The sequence below is a fragment of the Pocillopora damicornis genome, chromosome 12, assembly GCF_964200805.1.
Source record: "Pocillopora damicornis chromosome 12, jaPocDami1.2, whole genome shotgun sequence".
Classification (NCBI taxonomy): Eukaryota; Metazoa; Cnidaria; class Anthozoa; order Scleractinia; family Pocilloporidae; genus Pocillopora; species Pocillopora damicornis.
In genome coordinates, this window is record NC_142681.1 from 5,073,813 (window position 1) to 5,094,430 (window position 20,618).

Sequence of the window (20,618 nt, forward strand, 5' to 3'; positions counted from 1 at the left end):
AGAAATGTTACGTTGACAAAGGCGCCTGCGTACATTGGCGAAAGCCTTGGAAAGAGAGAGATTTTTAGTAAACTTCTTTATAGTTTACTAAGGAAGAAAAATGCTTTCTTCAGCTCTAAGAGTTGGATTTAGGCGGGTTTCAAATGCTACTAGGAGGCATGTTTTACCGACAGTAAATTCAGGTATGTTTTCTGTTTATTTGATTACTATGCGTTTACGTGGAGGATGTAGATATTGTGGCTTTCACGGTTGCACGTGAAATCCAATGAATCGAGTTTTACATCTTTCGTGTAAACGAATCTGGTGAATTTTTCATTGTTTATTAAGTGAATTGTAATTTGGAAAGTATTTCTAGTCATAGGTGGCTTCGGAGTACTCTTTTCGTATAGTTTTCCTGTACTTTCTTGTGACAGTACGAAGGTCACGCAAATGCGTCAACCACACCACCAGACCCACCCCCTGAGTTACTTCATCATAAAGTTTAGAATTTTATTGAATTCCCAGTTTTAGCTCGCAACATTTGCACTTCTGTTTTCTATTTCAGGAATTCTCACCCGGTCCAACCAGACTTCAGCAGGTATTGAAGGCATTTTTTCTAAGTTAGAGACTTGTTTGATCTGGTAGACAACCATCTGTCAAGTGGAGGTGCATATTGAAAAACCCAATTAAAACTCCTCATAAGGGCTGTATGCAATGGTGTGAGCAGGTCTAGTACAAGCCACAAGGCCTAGTGTAAAGTCTTGCAAGATGCAAAGTGCTTAACAAATAAATTTGAGGTTGATATAAATGAAGATGGCAAAATTTAAGCCTTGTGCTTTAGTGAAAGATTCCACTTTGTTGAGAGTCTGTTTGGTAATAGATCACAGATCATATCAAAATGTAATGAGAACAAAAAGGTGTCACACAAAGTGCAGCCATGTATGTCACTGATTTTCCTTCTACATTTTGATGTTTTCTGTGATCTATTGATGTACAAACCCACAGCATCACAGAATTGTGTGTTTTATATGATAAAAACACAAAGCACTGTCAAAGGTGATGTCATCTATACATCTGTCCTCCAACTGATAATAAGTAAGAACCAATTGAAATGATTATTTACTTCAGCATGTCATTTCAAGAGGATAGAAAGAAACAAGAAAGAAGAGAAAGAAGCATTTGTATGATAAAGTGCTTGTTTCCTGAGTGAGGTTGGGCAGACAGAAAGATATTTGGCCCTCTGTGATAATGTTCAGACCTTGCTACCCTCTGTCCCTATTTCATGACCATGATCAAAGCAATTTTCTGTTCTGCCCTCCTAATCAGTCAACAATTGCATTTCTCATCCACTTTTTTATTTGTTTATGTGTAGCAGACAACTGTGTAAAATGCCACATCCAGGATGGGGTTGCTGTTGTTAGGTTTGATACTCCAGACTCTAAGGTAAGTCCTAAATGTGGAAAAAAAAGTATTACAAGAAAACTTCAGAAATTTCACTGTACAGTATAGAAGATGTGGCTTCTTTGATTTGAATCTTTAACTTCCTCTGTCAGGTTAATGTGCTGTCTGAAAAGCTCACAACAGAGTTGGTTGAGGTAAGTATGATAAGAGCAGAGTCTGCCTCTTTATGAAATCATCATAGATTATGTTCATTGAGTTACCTCATTGCATTTGCATTTATTTTCTTATTGCCACTTCTTGTCTGAATCACTGATCAGGTAATGCAAGGTGTGGAAAAAAACCCTGATGTGAAAAGTGTTGTTCTTGCATCTGCTAAACCAGGATGTTGGATAGCTGGCGCTGATATCAAGTATGTAGGACAGTACAGTTTACAAATTATTATAATTGTGAAATGCATGCACCAATGACACCCAATTTTAAATACTAGTAATGGTAGATTGCTTGTGATTTACTTGTGAGGATGATAACAATGTTTTGACCTCATGCTACATCTGTGTAGTGCTATTCTTTATAATACAATGAGTGAAATGGTTTTAAGTAAACAAGAACTCTGAAGTAAGAGCAGTTTATGAGCTCTCAGTAGCTATCATGGATTTTTTTTAACTCTAAACTCCTGAGTGACCAAGACAAAATTTCTCCTAACAAATATCAACAATGTCAAGCAAAAAAGTGATGAGAATGATAAAAAATATAAATTAGGGGATTACAGGTTGATCCAATGCCAAATTCTCTAAACCAATGTCACAGGAATCATATATCAGAATGTATGGAGAATTATTGTTGAGAGCTTGGTGGTGAAATTTTAAAGTTTTTTTGTTCTAATGAAGTTTTATCTCTAGGGGTCTGCCATCATACCACTTTTCTGAACAGCTAAAGTGTTTCTTGATCTTTGGTTTGCAATGTTTTTTAAGTTTATTTTCCACTGTCCCTGTTGATGTTGTTTGGGTGATGTCTTCAATTAATTTCTCCTTTTCTTAATTTTTCTTTGACCTTGCACATGTGGTAGTCAGGTTGCTGAACAATAAACTTCTTTCAAACAAGCCATAGGCACATCTTTCACCCTTTCACTCTCAGGAATTATCAACCTGAGTAGTAGGAATATGGTATAATTAAATATTTACGTTGGCAGTTGAAAGCTAAAATTGTGAGCATGAAGATGAGTGAAATTAATGTAACATGTGTCATTTCTTTTCATAGCATGTTGAGTGCTGGTGACACTGCACAGAAGGTAAGTTTAGAGTCATGTCTTTTTGTGTACATTGACACATTTATTGTTAGTAAGTCTATCACATTAATTTAGTGTCAAGCTGACTGTCATAACCTGACCTTAACTACAAACTCAGCCAATGGTAGATATACATTATGAAAAAAATAAGAATGAAATAATTGGCAAGATCAGTAGAAAAAACATTACTACAGAATACAACTTGAAATGATGAGTAGTGGGGTAGCTAGATTAGTAATTGTGGGTGCAGTGAAAGGTCATTTCTCAACTTGCCTGACTTAAATTTTAAGTTAAAAGTGTTTTGTTATAATCCCACATTGAATTGTGTAAGATTTGTAATATTACCTCTTATCTTCTAAGGTGGAAGAAATATCAGCAAATGGCCAGAAAGTCATGCAACATATTGCAGTGAGTGCTTAAGCTCTTTAACTCCCAGAAGTGATTAACATGTAATTTCTCCCTTTAATATGCATACATTATTCAGCAGACAGGCAATGAGAAAACTCAAGCCTATTAGGCAGAAGTTATTATCTTAATCTTACATCAATTTTTCATAACTTGCATTTATAAAGAAATGTGTAGCAGCTAGAAGGGAGAATAACAATCAGATCTTGAGAGATGGACTGTTCACAGTGAACAGTCACTGCATAACAATTATGGTTTTGATTTTTAAGATGGCATTGTAGTAATTACTTTGGGTCTTTGTTACAGGACAGTCCTAAACCTTATGTTGCTGCAATCATGGGATCATGCCTTGGAGGTGGTCTAGAGGTAGTTGCATTATTATATATGACCTGTACAGCCCTGTGCATGCTTTTGTTTAAAAAGTTTTGACTAACACCTTAAATGAGGGCCATATGCAGTGGCTTGAGCAGGGCTGGAAGAGAAATGGTGATATGATACAATGGTTATTGACTGTGTCAGGTCAGGTGGGATGTGGAAATATATGGCTCTCAGTCACGATGTTCCTTAAGCCAATTATTTTTCTGTGCTGCCCTCCCACACAGTGCATAGGAACCTACTATTCTTGGCTGCAGTTTGGAGTAATGACTTAAGATTGCAGTATAAACTGTTCTTTGCTGTAACCCATTGTCTCAAAAGCATCAAATTGGGAATCACAGCAAAGTACATATAGCGCGGGACCAATCTTGACAGGGATAACTCTACTTGCCAAACATAGATTATCACAGAGAGAAAAATGCATCTACAGATTATCTTGAAAGGATTGATGTTTTAAAATTGCCAATCAACATATAAGCCTGTGGTAACTGGGCAATAAACCATGGCATAAATGGTTTCCAGACAATCTTGATATATGTTTGTATGGATAAAATTTAAATTGATAATGCTACTAGCTGGAGTAGATATGCATGTTGGTTTCATGTTTAAAGCTAGTGGACCCTGTTGCTTATGTACCTGTAAGATATTGAGTGACCCTTTGAACAACCTGTCTTCTGTTTTGATCCTCAGGTGGCCTTGAGCTGCCATTACAGAGTGGCTGTTGATAATCAATCCACTGTCCTCTCTGCCCCTGAAGTCATGTTAGGTCTGCTTCCTGGTGCCGGAGGAACTCAGAGATTACCTCCACTTGTAAGTCAAAATGGCATTAAAGAAAATCATGTATTTTCTAGAATTAAGAGTTTTAATAATTAAATAGTAGGTCCATATCTAAGGCTTTTCATTAACCCCTCAATGGTGAGATATTATTAACATAAAACTTCTCCCTATATTTTCCATACATTATCCTGCAAATAGGTAATGAGAATACTCCAATTTATCAGGTACATTGTAGAGGGCATTATCTGATCTTATACCAAATTCTCCTAACTAATTTGTTAGGAAGTATGTAGCAGCAAGAAAGGAGAATTAATGATGAAATATTGAGAGTTAAACATTAACAATTTCCTCAATTTTTTTTTTTTATATATGATTTATTTAGGTTGGTCTTCCTGATGCTTTGGACATGATGCTAACAGGAAAAAACATTAAATCAAATAAAGCTAAGAGAATGGGTCTCGTTGATCAACTGGTCAAACCCCTAGGTATGCTGATTTGTTTATCGTATCGTAAACAATACCTTTTCCCTTACCCACTAGCTTTTAAAACTGTGATATTGAAATACTACCCAGTCCCATTTAATTTTATAGTTTCCTTTTGCTATGCAAATATGCAGAGAAAAGTAACCAAAAGAGACTTGAACCAAGTAATTTCCAGGTTTTTTTTTTTTAACCAACCTAAGTGTGGTTTCTATGTTACCATCTCTATTAGCACACTTGCTGTTGCTAATTTTCAAGCATATTATCTATCTGTAATATGATCATTCTGAAGTCCATGTTTGTGACAACTGCTAATTGGTAACAACAATTACTGAGTTTGTGTGACCACCTGTAAGATTTTGATATTGTTTAAAAGTGGGTGGATGAGGATGAAATAGGCAGTCCATTTTGGAATTTGGCCTAAGTACTTTTTCTTGGGGGGGGGGGGGGGGCATGTTTTACAGAAACTGTGGATAATTTGGTATTATCAACTGAGTTGATAATATAAATTTGGCTCCTGTAAAGAGTTTCTAAAGTGGAAGTTTCAAGCATAAGCCTATTATCAGAGGGAATGACAAAGGCCTAAAGCCCAGAATGTCAGTTTTAGAAACTCTTTACAGTGACCAATTTACATTATCAACTCACTTGATAATACCAAATCATCCTGAATATGTTTTAACTGTTTTTTTTTCTAAAACTAACCTGTGGCTCATTCCTAAAGTGATCTGAGATAATTTGCATGAATTTAAACTGTAAAATTGAATTGTTTACAGGTCCTGGGCTAAAGCCACCAGCAGAAAACACCTTACAATACTTGGAAGACATTGCAATCCAGAGTGCAAAGTAAGGTTAAAAGGATGCACTTGTGGAAAGTAGTTACTACAATTTTCAGTGGAGTGAGGCCAGACAGAAGTTTGGCGACCATTTTTTTTTTATCTTGCTGTTTTCATGGGCAACTGGCTTGGTTTCCATTGGCAGCATATTGTTTGCCCTCTTTTAGCATGCTTTAATATTTGGCAGTAAATTATAGACAGCTATTCAGATTTGGTTATCACTGGAAAGGAGGAAAGTTGCCCATGACAACACAGTTATTTTACAGTCAAAAACCTGTCACAAACCTTTTGCATACTCCACTTGACTGATAATTGTAGTATTGTTCTAAAGCTTAATGGCACTCATTTTAGCTAACTCATTACGAATCATTTTTATTATGATTGCATAGGGCTCTAGCTTCAGGAAGTATAAAACCAGATAGATCACATTCCTGGACGAACTTAAAAGGTAACTGACATGGCTGATAGTTTCAGACTGATACCGTAATTTCCGGTCGTTTACCTGCACAGCCAATTACCCGTACCGGCTGATTATTGCATATGGCGAAAAAAAAAGTCAACAGATTACCCGCACTGGTGGATAACCCGCACGTTATGTTATTCAACTTTTTGGTGGCGAAAACATGACATTAAGGTGATACATTTCAGTCTTTTAAAAGTTGTCCGATCCAACTTTCGAAAACTTGAAAGCATCTTTGTCGAGTTTAAAGGTCAAAGAAATTCAGACGCGTGCACAATTCTGTGTCAATATTACCATGTACTTTATTGATAAGATAATACAGTAAAAACACTAGCAGCCCATGCCCAAATCTCAACATTTCATACTTGACAGAATGTGAATTTGTGGCTACATTTTGTGCAAGTGATCGTTCAGCGCTATGTTGATTTGCTGAAAAAAAGCTGGGTAAGTATTAAAACTTGAATTATAAAGTACTGTCGGCGATTTCTGAAAAAAATCAATATCTCCAGTTCTATTGGGCCTAACAAGTCCCTTAAAACAGGAAAATTCTCTTTAGCTCAAGCTTATGTTAAATGGAATTTGTTACTGATGCGCCAGATATCTTTGGATTATTTTTGTCACCATCAAGGTTTTGTTTTCACGCGTGCGGATAGCAATTTGTTCGTCGCGTAAGGAATTATGCGTGAAATAAACTTGATTCAGCATCATGTTTTCGTGCCGCTTTGCGGCACTCATAATACAATAAAATTCACTTGAGAGGTGGAAACGTGTGTTGGTGATAATTTTTTTCAATTCAATCACCACTAGATTTTAAAATTGTCACATAACCCACACCTCCCTATTACCCGCAGTGGCACGTGTTTAATGCAAAATCAACAGATTACCTGTGGGTAAACAGCCGGAAATTACGGTACTTGTACTATATGGTAAGAGAGTATGTGAATACCAATAAGCCTTTTGTTGCAATTTTGTTATGGTTGTAATATGCTACATAATAGATATATGTTTAGCTCAGTAAAGAATCTGATGGATAGGTGTGAAAACTTAATGAAATAACATTATTTTGAACTTGTTATCCCAGATTTACAATATAAGATAACAACAGAAACAGAGTTTGGAAGAAACTTTGTAGTCAAGAAAGCCAGAGAAACAGTAAGTGTTCTAATGATTATAACTCCCCTTGTAATAAAATATGTTTATTTTTCATCCTGGTGTAAGATTAAAGATGAACTTTGTTCATTTGTCACACAATAGAGTCGCTTTTGTTGATCACAATGTTTCAACTGCAATGCTGCTAGTCTTTGTCAGACAATGAAGAAATCAACATCAAAAGTGACTCTATTGTGAGACAAATAAAGAAAGTTCATCTCCCAACTCCCCTTGTGTCCTTTTTTTTTTAATCAAGTTTTCAAATTAGAGTTAGTGACTGGCTATAATGTGGCTTTTTATTGTTAGGAGAGGCGGTTCTTAAATGTTTTCTTTGGTTTATGATATAACATAGTGCACAAAGATTTGCAATTGATACTGGCTCCCTGTACAATTATTTTGTTGAATTTGAAAGCTAACAAGGTCTTTCAATAGAATTGTCACAGTTTTCAGCTTTAATTAGATTTACAATTTCTTCTATTTTTCCAGGTTATGAAGAAGACAGGTGGTCTGTATCCTGCTCCACTTAGGATTATTGATGTAAGACAGTGCTTCATGATTTCTTTTGACAGACCCCAGAAGGCTTTATCTTGATATCATTTGTCGAAGGCAGTTCATGGAGCTCTATAATCTGCTCTTTTCTAATTTATATCTTCTTATCTAAAATAATTAATTGACAATATCTGGATTGGTGTCTTAAATGGCCATTTGCTTTTGGCATGTCACTTCAAACGTTCTCTGAATATCCTTTACCATACCCTTTCCGCTTACAAGTCAGAGGTCTAAATTTATTACTTTTAACCTTCAAACATGCTAATTATGACAAGTAATGAGCTTGTGAACTATATTGGGAAATAGTTATGTTCCTCATTTTAGCTTAGCCATTCATGTAACACCTGATTGGTCAATATCAAAATAACTTGACTCCCCTAAATGTTACTACTCAATATTCTCAAAAGGATTCTTATCATCTACCATGATAGTAACAGTAAATCTTACTTTTTCTTGGTAGGTTGTAAAAGAAAGTCTAGAAAAAGGCCCAGCACATGGTTTCAAGAAAGAGGCTGAGGTTAGTGTGGTTGACTGGAGGGCATTGCTTTAGACATTGTTGATAATGACATTTAAAAATTTTTATAGGGCAGTTGCTACAAAATATTCTACTGCACCATATGTACATGTAGCATAATAAATATTATGGAAAAAGCGACTGAAATTTGCAATTTTGATTTTCCTCATTAAGTACTTGAAAACAAATGAAAGAAAGTTTCAAGTCCACTTTTAAGAAAATATTTTTTGTTGGAAATAGAGCAAAGTAAATTGTAGATGGAAGCAGATTGCAAAGACTAGGGATGGCACTGCTAAACAATTATAGATCCATGAAGGTCTAAGAGTTTACCCTTTTACAGTACTTTCATCAATCATTGTTCTTACCATGTTAGTTATACTAAACATCAACATAATAATGTACATGCAATGATTCACTGTGTTGCTGTTGGAGTGAAAGCAAGAGTACTGCCGTTATTATCCCTGTGTGCTTGAAGAATTGAAAGGCTTTTTTGTTTCCAGGGATTTGGCAAATTAAGTCAAACTACTGAAGCCAAAGCCTTAATGGGATTGTTCTTTGGTCAGACAGAATGCAAAAAGAACCATTATGGTAAACCTAAAAGGCCAGTTAAGTAAGTAATTATAATTCAAAGAGTGCTTGAAAGAAAGCTTTGAGTGAATGTTAAATGCAACTTCAACACCTTCCAGTATAGCTTTCCCCCTTAATTGTTTAAAACTGTGCTTTCTATGAATTAGATGAAACACCCATGGGATATTTGTTTTTACAGTTTCATATGAATTTTCAAGAGATTGCATACATTTTGACCTCTTTTTTTTCTGGTAACATATTGAGGAATTTTTGATGAAACAACCTGTAATAATCTACACCAACAACAAACTTTGTTTTCTAAAAACAAGGAAAGTGGAAATTAAAGTGTGTGTGTGTGTGGGTGGTTTTTATTTTAAGGGAGACCCTAAAAAGACCTGTTTCTGTTACAACTATTGTTAGATTGAATATGGCAATGTACTGTTTACATGTCTATAACTCATTGACTGTTATTATAGTATTTAGGTTGTTGTATTGCAAGTTTAATGACAGTGATGCTCTCTTCAAAAATAGTACTAACAATATTTTGACAATCACTTTGTCTCTTCATTAGCACTGTTGCTGTCCTTGGTGCTGGTCTCATGGGTGCTGGAATTGCACAGGTAAGTAAGGAAAGCTTTTATGAAATCAAAACTCTGGCTCAAAGGTTTGCTACAGTCACTAGCTCTTGTGAGTATGTGGTGAGCTTTCTTGATTAATTTTTTTTGTCTCTATTAAGTGTGGTCTACTGAAAATTTTAGGTGAAAATATTAGTGTAAATATTCTAATGGGCTGGGGACCATAATTATTACACATGTATCTTGCTAAAATCACTCTGCAGTGACTGTGTTGCGTTTTAATGGGAAAATACTTGAATACAAATCTTCCAAATGGCTGCAGCACTTTTTATTTTCCATCTCTGAAGAAGAAGAAAAGGGTTTAAGTGTTCAGAATAAGGACCAGACTTTTAGCATCATCTTCCTTGTATCACTAAAACTCCATCAAATGCAGCAGCAACTTCCATGAACCATTACTGTTGGTTAGCTAGTATTCTAGTAACAAATTGTTGGGATGGTATTAAGTCAAATCAGAGTGTGTATACCATTCAACTTTCAGGATACTTAATTTGCAGTAGATATAATTATTATCATGTTTATTGATTGTAGGTCAGCCTTCAAAAGGGGCATCAAGTGATAATGAAGGACAATATTCTAGAAGGACTTACACGAGGACAGGAGCAAATCTTTAAGGGGTAAGTTGGTGAAAGCACTGAAATTTAGAAGTAAAAGTTATCAAACATTAGAATGACTTTGCATCTAATTCTTTTTTTCTTGGCTTTAGATTTAATGGTCGTGTGAAGAAGAAGGCCATGACATCGTAAGTATTCAGCTTCTATCTAATGGTACTTTACAAAAATAAAAGGAAAAGATTTCTCTTTCACTGATTCTTTTACCCCACTTTTTTTCATCTAATAACAATCATCTTGATGAAAGTTGTTTCATATGTCAAGGGAGAACTTTTGAAGTCCAATCTGCCCCAGTCCACCCCAATCTTTTCTAACTCCAACCCACTTGTATCCACTCTGTTAACCCTTTAGCTCCCACGAGTGATCAAGACAGAATTCACCTTATAATATCAATACAATATCAAGCAGACAAGTGATGAGAATAAAGAAAAATATCAATGAGGGCATGATTAGCTGATCCACTACCAAATTCTTGAAACAAACACAGTGAGAGTGATATGGCAGACAGTAAGAAGAATAAATAATGATATCGTGGAGTGAAAGGGTTAAAATCCATTCAACCCGGCCTTATCCATTCCAATTCCATTCCTTGTAGTCCTCTCTAGTCAACTATCTAAAGAGAGATTTTGCTGTCAATCGTAGATTATTTTAATATTATTGATATTAATAACGATAATGATGATATTGTTATTAAATTTTTACAGATTTGAAAGAGATCAAGTGATGTCTAACTTGTCAGCTCAATTAGACTTTACGGTAAATATTTCTTGTTCTTTCTTAGATTTTTCTGGAACAGGGATTTTTCCCTTTGCCCTAGCAACAATCCACTGTGCATTAACAATTATTTTTTATTAATCTAATTTAATCGAATGAAGAGGTAGACCCTTAATGTGAACTGATTTTTTTTTGCAGTTTCACTCTTGCAAACAGGTTATAGAAATAAAGAAGTGTAAGCTTGATAGAACAGTATATTATCGTAACTACTTGACGGGGAATAAAGCTATGATAGAGAATTACAAATTATGATTTCTTTGATCTTGCATGGTTTGGGCTAGGAAATATTAATATCATACTGTGACAACAGGCTCTCTCTCCATTCCTTTGAATGCTTGCTGTAAGATCAACTGGATTTCTACCAACACCGTATGCACACTTATATGTATTTTCCATTTATTGTAGAATTTTCAAAAGGCAGACATGGTGATTGAGGCTGTCTTTGAGGATATTAACATCAAACACAAGGTCATTAAGGAAATTGAACAGGTCAGGCCAATTCTTTGTTGTGTATCCCATTTTATGCTCTCATATTCTCATTGTCTATGATTGTAATCAGTTAGTTTTTTCAGAAATATGATGAGGGATTTTTTTTTCATGTCTGTAGGTCATCCCTGAACATTGTGTGTTTGCATCAAATACATCAGCTCTACCTATACATCAGGTCAGTCCTGTTCCCAATACATAAAGCTTACTTTTTTGAAATTCAACTTTTCAGCGCCATGGTCTGTGTGTTTTACCTGTGGTAAACCCTTACTGAGGTTACATTTAAAAAATAAATGCACAGAAAAAATTAAAGTTTGGACTGAAATAAGTTGATATTTGTATACTTTTTATTATGTTTAACTGTGAAAATATGTCTGTCTGTTCCTTGCATTGGACTTATTTGTTGTAAAATAAATATTTTCCAGATTGCAGAAGCTAGTAAAAGACCTGAGAAGGTGAGGGAAAGGCTATAGTTTATAACATTTCAATGTGATTTCAGCCCAATTTTGTAGAGGAAGTATGAAGTTCTCCAAGGATCTGTAATCAACACATCACTACTAAGACAAAAACACCATTTATCTACAGTATTGCCATGTACAGGGCATTTGTCAACCTCTAGTGGATTGCACAACTGTTGATAATAATTGTTACCATGGGCAAATAATTGTAACATTTAATTCCCTATGGTAAATAATGTGGCTGAGTTTCTTAATCTTTAAAATCAACTTTATTGAAAATTACATATCAATATTATTTTATATCAGTTAGTTATTTCATATATCCCCACAATGTACAGGTTATAGGAATGCACTACTTTTCACCTGTGGATAAAATGCCACTTTTGGAAATCATTACCACAGACAAAACTTCAAATGACACAGCTGGTGAGAGGATTTGTAAAATATTATAATCATTTTTTAAAATCAATATTTACTTGTTGTCATGTGCATTTATTTGAAAAAAGGATGCCAAGCCTGCTTTAATTTTTTCACCAAAAAAATAAGTTAAGTATTGCATGTTTGTTCTGTTGTTTTTGTCAGCTGCTGCTGTCGATGTTGGTTTGAAGCAAGGGAAGACAGTCATTGTTGTAAAGGTGATTTATTTTATTCTGTTTTTTTTTTTTTTAATTGACTCTCTCCGCCTATCTCCATCTATCTGTCTAACAAGAAACAAGTCAGATAGCATTTAGATTTGAATTCAAATGCTAATTCAAATATGAAACTAATGACCTTCTGAAGACAGTATCCCCTTAAAGGTAGAGATATACATTTAAAATGCATGTATTTTATTTAATTTTGAAGAATTGGTCATAACTTAATCCTTGATGGTGAGAGCCCTTCAAAAGTTGTGACCCTAATTAAATATTTTCCCTTTTATTGTGAAACTTTGGAGGCAACAGATATGAAGTTATGAATTTCTGTACCTTCAGAGCAAAGTGTAATTTTAGATGCCATTGTCATGATTTTGTCAACTTAGAATATAGGCCATGCATGGGGGCAATTGGGTTTGCTGAAAGTAGTACCCTATCTAGTGGTACCCTTAGAAACTACTACTTGGGAAAGGGTTGTTAAATTCAATCATGATAGGGGTTTATACTTCAAGAACAAGAATATGAAATAATATTGTATATGAAAAGTGGAGGGGGAAGATCATCTGAATAAGTACATACTTATCATATAGTTATTTACTAGTAAGTAGTTTACTTAATATACAAGTCATATACTTTGCCAGCAAGAATCAACATCCTTCTCTAACTTGTAAGTGATTTGATTAATTAAAGGATGGTCCAGGTTTTTACACCACACGAATCCTGGCCCCCACATTAGCAGAGGCAGTGGCTCTTCTTCAGGTGAGATTGATAGGTAGCTGGTCATATGTATGAGCATTTTTTTATTATCTGTGGAGTCACTTCTTTTTGCCATAAACAAAAGTAACTCCATAACATCTCCCTGTTTCTTGTTTACTTTTTGTTGTAGGAAGGAGTCAGTCCAAAGGATCTTGATAAACTTACCAAGCAGTTTGGATTCCCAGTTGGATCAGCTACTTTGGCTGATGAGGTGGAAATATAATATTTTTATTTTGCAAATTGAGAGTTGTTGTTGTTGTTTGGGTGGATAATAGCTGTGTATCTGAAGATGAAAAATGTAGTTTAATGTCAGTGCTGGGGTGATTCATACAATGTAATTGATATGACTGATTTGGTGTTTGACTGCATCTGCAATTTGGATTTTAGTGGTTTGCACTGTACACAGTAGCAATAATTATATAGCTTATTAGTAGTAAGTTAATACCTCTACAGCTTATTAGTATAGTAATGGTCTTCAATTAAACCTATAGGAATATAATTTCATTGGAAGAGAATTACTATGAAATCAAGCCAAAAGCATACACTACAGTTTCAGTCATACCACAGTTATGGCAACATATTATTGAAAGAAGGTTAACAATAATAAATAAATTAGAGAACAGTTATGTTCAGTGAGGCTTTTATTTTAACCTAACCTGTCCCTTGAGTAGGCATGTTACTTAAGTTCTGTGCCACAGCGCTAAACAGTTTGACTCTTTCTTTGTTCAGGTGGGTATTGATGTAGCTGCTCATGTTGCAGAGGATCTTGGGAAAGCTTTTGGTGAAAGGTGAGAGTTGCTTTGGTAACAAGGTTGGTAATGATATCAGTTTGTGACAATGAGTGCTTTTTTCCCCTCTGGTTTCTAGATTTGGTGGAGGTGATCCTAGAGTCTTAAAAGCAATGGTTGATGGAGGACATTTAGGTTTGTTACTTTGTTTTCTTGAAAAATTCTTCCATTTTTTCAAGGAAGACACAATGTCTATCAAGGTGTTGTTGTATTTTCTTCTTTTCTTTTAAATTTATTTCTGGTCATTTCACCAGCTGACAGGTTAGAACTTGCTGTCAATATTTGAATTTATGATAAAATATATTTTGTACATACTAAGTTAATCTTTGAAGTACTAATATTTAGTATTCTTTATGTTAATAGGAAGGAAGTCTGGAAAAGGCTTTTTCGTTTATGCTGGAAAAGGCAAGAGAGAAGTAAGTAATCATTTCAACTACTTTAATAATAAATTATATTATTTTAGTTGGTTACTAAGGTGAATTTCTAATCATTCAGTTTATTGCTCTTGTATTTTGGCCACATTTTGGCCACATAAGGTTGGTTTATTCAAAATTTGTTTTTATGAGAGGTTTAGCTCACTCCTTAATCTTTTTTTCTTATAGACCAATGGTGCAGCAGAGAAGATTCTTAAAGAGTTTTCCACCCCCAAGAAGGGAAGGTCAGTATGATTTCACTTATTCCATGTGTTGCCCTTTTAGTTATTATTATTTCAGAGAAAAAATTGATCAGGAATGTTTTGAATTCTCCCACTTCTCCAGAACTGTAAGCACTGTACAAATTTTAAGTCCTCATTGAAAGTGATGGCCAGGTTTTTTTTTGTCTGTCATTGTTTTTCGTTCAACAGTTAACAAATTTTCATTACAATCACAAAAACCAACGCTATTTGAAACTTATTTTCCTTTCATTATCTCATTCTTTTTCCTTAGTCATGATGCTGAGGAAATTCAGATGAGACTGGCAGCCCGTTTTGTCAATGAATCTATACTTTGTCTACAAGAAGGAATTTTGAGAAATCCAGTAAGTGTGACTTTTTGCAAGCCAGTATCAATTTGTCATTCTTCCAACATTTAGAATAGAGGCTAAGCTCTGTGTGGTAACCAACAACATGACCAAAGAATCCTGTCATTTAAGCAATTTTGTTGAAGTATACCAAACATTTCTTTTATCACAATATCCTGTAATGCTGATGTCTTATTACATACTATTGCATAGAAGTACATGAAATAAGCTTGTATGACTGTTCTCAAAGTGAGATCAATAATAATCTGAGATTGCAGTCACTACTTAGTGATGTTGTTGTCACTGAATACTGCTGGTCTTCATCTTGAGACAAAGTAATATCTTATAAGCAAAATATTCATTTTTCATTTTAGGTTGATGGGGACATTGGTGCTGTATTTGGTCTTGGATTCCCACCTTTTCATGGAGGTTATTTTAAAGAATTTTTCTTAATTTGCTGAGAGCTCTTACTAATTCCATGGTTGAATGTTAATGAAGCAGTCACAAAAGCCTCCACTCCCAACCTGACTCTGTTGACAGTACTTTCTAAGCCATGTCCTGTATATACCTGTATGCCGTATTCTCATCATTTGACCATACAACAGCTTGAGATGCACAAGGTTGGCACCCTGTTTTTCTTAAACAGATGGTCTGTTGTTGTCTCAGCCATGTGAAACCTTTGTCCCCTAATTCACAATTTGGAGTCTCTTTTAGTTAGGTAATCACCTTCAGATCACAGATAATAACTGTAATCTTTTCCAGGTCCTTTCCGCTATCTTGACACCTATGGAGCTGACAAATTTGTTGAGAGAATGGAAAAGCTACATGAAACAATTGGTGGAGAACGCTTTGTTCCCTGTCAGATGTTGTTAGATTATGCCAAAGATCCAAGCAAGAAGTTCCACAAGAGATAATGCTCTGATAGTCTTTGTACTGTTGGGCATTTGCCTGATCACAGAGTCTGTTAGTTGATTTTGCTTTCTTTCCACCAAATGGGAGGCTGCATCTATTTTTTTACAACCGGAGTAGATGTGAATTTGCAAAGATTGTGTCATTTCTTTTATAGGGTATTCTTTACAAAAGATTCTTTAAGTTTTCCCAGTTCAAATCTCACACCAAGGAGTTTCTCTGTATACTGATAACCTAGTGGCAGCTATGCTAATGAGTGTCAACATGTTTGTATGAGGAAAAACTAAATAAAGGCCACAAACAAACTTCTGCATTTGTCTTGTTATGACAATTTTACAACCTGGTCTATTTGACACTGGTAACATAAATTGTACATTCCCTGAAATGACAGCATAACTTTTGGCCAGGCTCTAAATTGCAAGCTTACTTATAACCTTAATTGCAAACTCAAAATGAATAAGTCAGTGAAGGAAAGATATCTTGACTGACTACAGCCCCAATGGGGCTTTCCAGAGGCAAGGTTGTACAGTAATTGATGAAACAAGTACTTAAATAGACAAAATAAGATAGTTAAATATCTCAATGGGGAGGAAAAGGAACAGTTAAATGTCTATCAAGTGCAGCCAAGAAATTAAACCTGGCGATTTTGGGGTGAAAGGCCAGTACCATTGGTAAGACACACTGCCTTCAAATCAAATGTTAAGTTAGAGCTTTTGCACTTTGAGTAGAAAAGAGATTAGCAATTGGCTATGTCAATTTTTTAAGGTTGCATTGTATCAAAAACTCTGAGAATTCTCTCTCAGATGGGCCAAATAGCTGGCCATAATTACATGTGCTTCCACAGGTTTGGGAAGATGTAATGATACTTAGCTCAAAATATAATCCCAGCATCTGTTTACTGAACTATTTACTTGTAAAGATTTTTGTTTGTTTCCACTAAACTCATTAGTCATTGATGCATTCACTCAACTTCTTCATTTGCAATTCAACACATGGGAACTCAAACATGTGAAATAATCTTACTTAATTCTGTGCATACTAACAATAGTAAAGTACTAAACATTTTGGTAAAATACTGGTAACTATGAAATAAGTTCACTTATTTTGTCTGCAATCTCAGAGCAGACTTTAGAAAACTGACTTAAAAGCAGAAGACATCAACCTAAGTCTATATTATATGCTTCTGTTTAAAATCAGAGAATAATCTATATATTCTGAAAAATAGGAAATGTATTCTCAAACAAAATATATCAAAATTGATCAGCAAAACTTTCAAACAGTCCCCTCCAACTCAAGGGGACTTAAAAGTATTCACCTAATTTTTGCTTTAACTCACTGAAAATATTTGTATAATGAGCTTAACATTAGTTGAACTAACTCATGACTCCTGAAAGTTCAACAGGGGTCATATTCTCAAACAAAATGGTCAAACTCCTTCAGCTAGAACAATCCTAAAAAATTTAAAAGAACCATGATTACATAACATGTCTAAAAATATGCATAATAGGAACTGAGTATCTACTGTTAGCCTTGTTTGCTCGATAGACAAAGTAGAGAAAAACATGTTTGCATGCACAGGACTGCAAGGGGAATGATTATTTTACATGCAAGAGGTGTTTACCCTTGTTTAAAATGTAATGCAATGGGCACACTGTCAGAAATGCATAGTCTTCTGGCAGTCCAAACCTCTTCATACCCTTGGGTTGGGCTGATCCCACACAACTATGCTAACCTTAGGTGAGAGTAATTTTTTTCACTTTATTTATATGGTTTTTCTGGCACTTAAAACCCTTCTTAATATATGTTATTACGTTCATTTCTGTGTTGCACCTTAGATGAAACCCTGTAAAGTTCTACACACACAAGAGAGATGAAACCAAAGTTTAAGTTTAAAGCATAGACTTTCCACCCTAACATCACAAAGAATATTCTTGATAAAATTCTCAATAAATTTCCTATGGTGTTGACAAAGAGAATTTGTTTAACAATCAAGAGCTTTAGACAGTGGTGATTTCCTATATTCTGGGAACTTTAACTTATGAATTAAGAGGTGATATTACTAAGAGAAATTGAATGCTCGTCAATCTTTCATAGGGTTGAAAGGGTTCACTAATGGGAGCTACTTCTTAAACAATAGCACCCTGGATTTTGAATTCTCTTGAGGTAACCCTTACCATTACAATTTGGTTTACCTATGCCTCCAATCTACTTAGTGTTTCAAAGGAACAAAGTTTGTGGTCACCTACCCATTCTTCTCTGCAATATCACCATAAAGCATTGTTGTGGGTTCAAGAAGTTCTTTCTGCTTTTCTTCTTGAGTCAACTTTACTTCACCACGTGCTATTTTTTCATTTTCCTTTAAAATAAATAAGAAAAGCCACAAGTATTTCCATACAACTATCACAACTCAAAGGTTTTACTATATAAGTTTTATCTGGAAACAATTGTATGAGTAATTCTACTGGTATATTAGAAGTTGCTTATGCACTTGTTGAATTTCTTTTTGATGAAGTTTAAAGTTTCAAAGGACACTGGTAACAATTCCCATCTGAGTAAACAATAAAGAGCAAACAGCTAGTTCTCCACTGACCTTAGAAGACACATAGCACCAAAACAAAAGACAAAACGTTAAAAAACTGAATGTTGTTTGACTAAGGATTCCTATGACAGGTGTTTTCTCCCATCCTACCAGTTCCCACTCTTCTCTTTTCTAAATCTTCTACTTGCAAAAAGAGATGGAAATGCAAGATTAACCAAACTAATGCGACATTTCTCCAAGTCTTAGCCTACAACTATGAAAGGTCTCCTCAACACTGCCTTGCAGTAACCGTGTTGTACTTATTTTTAGTGATCGCGTCCATTCTTCGATGTTTTGATGCACTTTCCACTTTTAAATTATTATCAAGTAGTGCGCTTGCATGAATAATTAATTACATTTAGTCTTCGTATTTAATAATTGAACAATATTTCCAGTGATTTAAATAGGATTCCCTTTAGAAATACCTGTTTCCAAAGATCTTCAACAAAAAAAAAATGATGAAATCGAAAGACACGAATTCATTGATCTCGGCCCATTTATATGATTAAGCATCATAATATAATCTGTCGACGTTAATGGCCATTGTTGATGTTACGAGTAAAATACGATGTTTGTTTTAAGTTATGCATATCAGCTGATTTTAATTTCCACTTTACAAACCTCGCTTTCTTTGTCCTCACGCCAGCGATAAATTTTAGTCATTGTGATAGACAGAAGATCAAAAGCCTCTTGTTGTGTTTGCAGCCAAAATACGTTCTCTGATTTCACCTGCAAAACATCAGCTAACCGCTTTTTAAAGTTGAATATTTCAGCAGAGCGTACACGACTCAACCACAACGGTTCTATTTCTTGAAAGATCACACCGTACAAACGCTCCCTGGGAAAGTTTCGCCACTCCAAGAAATCTTCAACAGCCATGTCTTTTTTCTTCTTTAGCCCATCTATTCGCACAGTGTCGTAATCCGTAACGAAGAAGACCCCTTCAGGTTCATCTTGTGTCCAATTATATTTCTTTCCAAAGGCAACGATCTGAAGTCCCTTCATGGTTGATGGCAGACTGTCTACCACCGACGGAATCATGCTCAACAAACTGATTGAAGGCCTTACAGTCAAAAGATTCGGAGAATTTACCACTTTGTCCATTAATCGTTGGCATAGTTTTAAAGGTCCGTTTCCTGATCCGAAAAACAGCAGTTTGGGATCGAAATATTTGGGCACGTTGACATACCTTCTGCACAAAAACAAATCTTCGCAAAAGCCACCATCACTGAAGAGTGCAGCTCCAGCAGGTAAAATCGGCGCTGCCATCTCCGATAAAACACAGTTCTTAGGACAAGGGAAGTCTTTTAGTCTTGATGTGTACCATACGAACTCTTCAAGTCTACAATCCGGAACGGTCTGGAAAAATTTAAATCTCGAACACTGACGCCAAGGTCAACTGTTTACACATTTCCCTCCAAAATCACCGACGGTAATTTATACGCGGTTTAGGCGTGAGAAAACTGGGTCCTATTATTCGACACCAGTCTCAATCGTTCAACTTTCCTTGTAATAGCCAGACGAAGAGGGAGCTACTTTCCTCGCCTATAATAATTTCAAGATAGTTTGAGGTTATAAACTAAGTTGATAATGTAAATTGGCCACCGTTAGGAGTTTCTAAAGCTGAAATTTCGAGCGTTTGCTCTTTGTCGGGGTGAATGACCCACCCACCGACGCAGCACCTCAATTTCTTTAGAAACTTACCCCTATTTGATCATTTATTGTAATTTCAATCACTAGTCATAATTTGAACCTTTCAACCATTTAAAATATTAGATCCGAAGGTATTGTGGTACGCGTGGATACCATCGTTGCCGTGGGCGTATTTACCCGGATAAAAGAAGTTATGTGGAGGAAAGTGGTTACCCAATGGATCCCACAGAGAGGCTGTCTTTGAGAGCTGTGACTTTCATTTACTCCATTTTATGGCATCTCATCTCCAATCTTTCCATCCCAGTTGTCACGGTCACTGCCATCAAAAGTGCAAACCACTTTGCTACATTTTATAATGTGAATGTACGCGTCCTTGTGTTGTACTCAGAAAATAAACAGCCCGTAAATTCCCTTCAACCAACAAGTGTAGGTATCATATTAACGGAAGAAATATTTAATCTCATTCAGTAATAAATTAAGTAGCAGGGATATACTCCTCTAAAGAGAGAAACCTTTGGTTTAAAGGCCCACGAAAGCGTTATGTCAAAGCGGACAGAGAAACACTATCT

General features: G+C 35.3%; 2 protein-coding genes across 3 annotated transcripts; one reads left to right on the plus strand and one right to left on the minus strand.

The window, feature by feature from the left end:
* Window positions 1-63: 63 nt before the first annotated feature.
* LOC113673361 (trifunctional enzyme subunit alpha, mitochondrial) lies at window positions 64-16,123 on the plus strand. Of its 2 annotated transcripts, none has more exons than XM_089188774.1 (34): window positions 64-182; window positions 545-577; window positions 1,352-1,422; window positions 1,533-1,574; window positions 1,698-1,789; window positions 2,638-2,668; window positions 3,026-3,073; window positions 3,377-3,436; window positions 4,136-4,255; window positions 4,605-4,707; window positions 5,475-5,544; window positions 5,924-5,982; window positions 7,076-7,146; window positions 7,630-7,680; window positions 8,153-8,209; window positions 8,707-8,816; window positions 9,345-9,393; window positions 9,937-10,022; window positions 10,112-10,147; window positions 10,721-10,772; window positions 11,196-11,279; window positions 11,398-11,454; window positions 11,702-11,731; window positions 12,073-12,160; window positions 12,317-12,369; window positions 13,057-13,125; window positions 13,253-13,333; window positions 13,852-13,910; window positions 13,990-14,045; window positions 14,274-14,326; window positions 14,513-14,568; window positions 14,837-14,927; window positions 15,284-15,338; window positions 15,672-16,123. In XM_089188774.1, the coding sequence occupies exons 1-34, from the start codon at window positions 101-103 to the stop codon at window positions 15,821-15,823; spliced, it is 2,307 nt and encodes a 768-aa protein (XP_089044900.1). In that variant the 5' UTR covers window positions 64-100; the 3' UTR covers window positions 15,824-16,123. The 2 variants fall into 2 exon arrangements, with proteins under 2 accessions (XP_089044900.1, XP_089044901.1); XM_089188775.1 differs by having other exon boundaries at window positions 1,355-1,422.
* Window position 16,124: 1 nt separating this feature from the next.
* On the minus strand, window positions 16,125-19,941 carry LOC113673360 (uncharacterized). The gene is made up of 3 exons (XM_027189759.2): window positions 19,018-19,941; window positions 18,065-18,174; window positions 16,125-17,269 (listed from the first exon to the last, which is right to left on the minus strand). The coding sequence occupies exons 1-3, from the start codon at window positions 19,663-19,665 to the stop codon at window positions 17,245-17,247; spliced, it is 783 nt and encodes a 260-aa protein (XP_027045560.2). The 5' UTR covers window positions 19,666-19,941; the 3' UTR covers window positions 16,125-17,244.
* Between the last annotated feature and the right edge of the window lie 677 nt (window positions 19,942-20,618).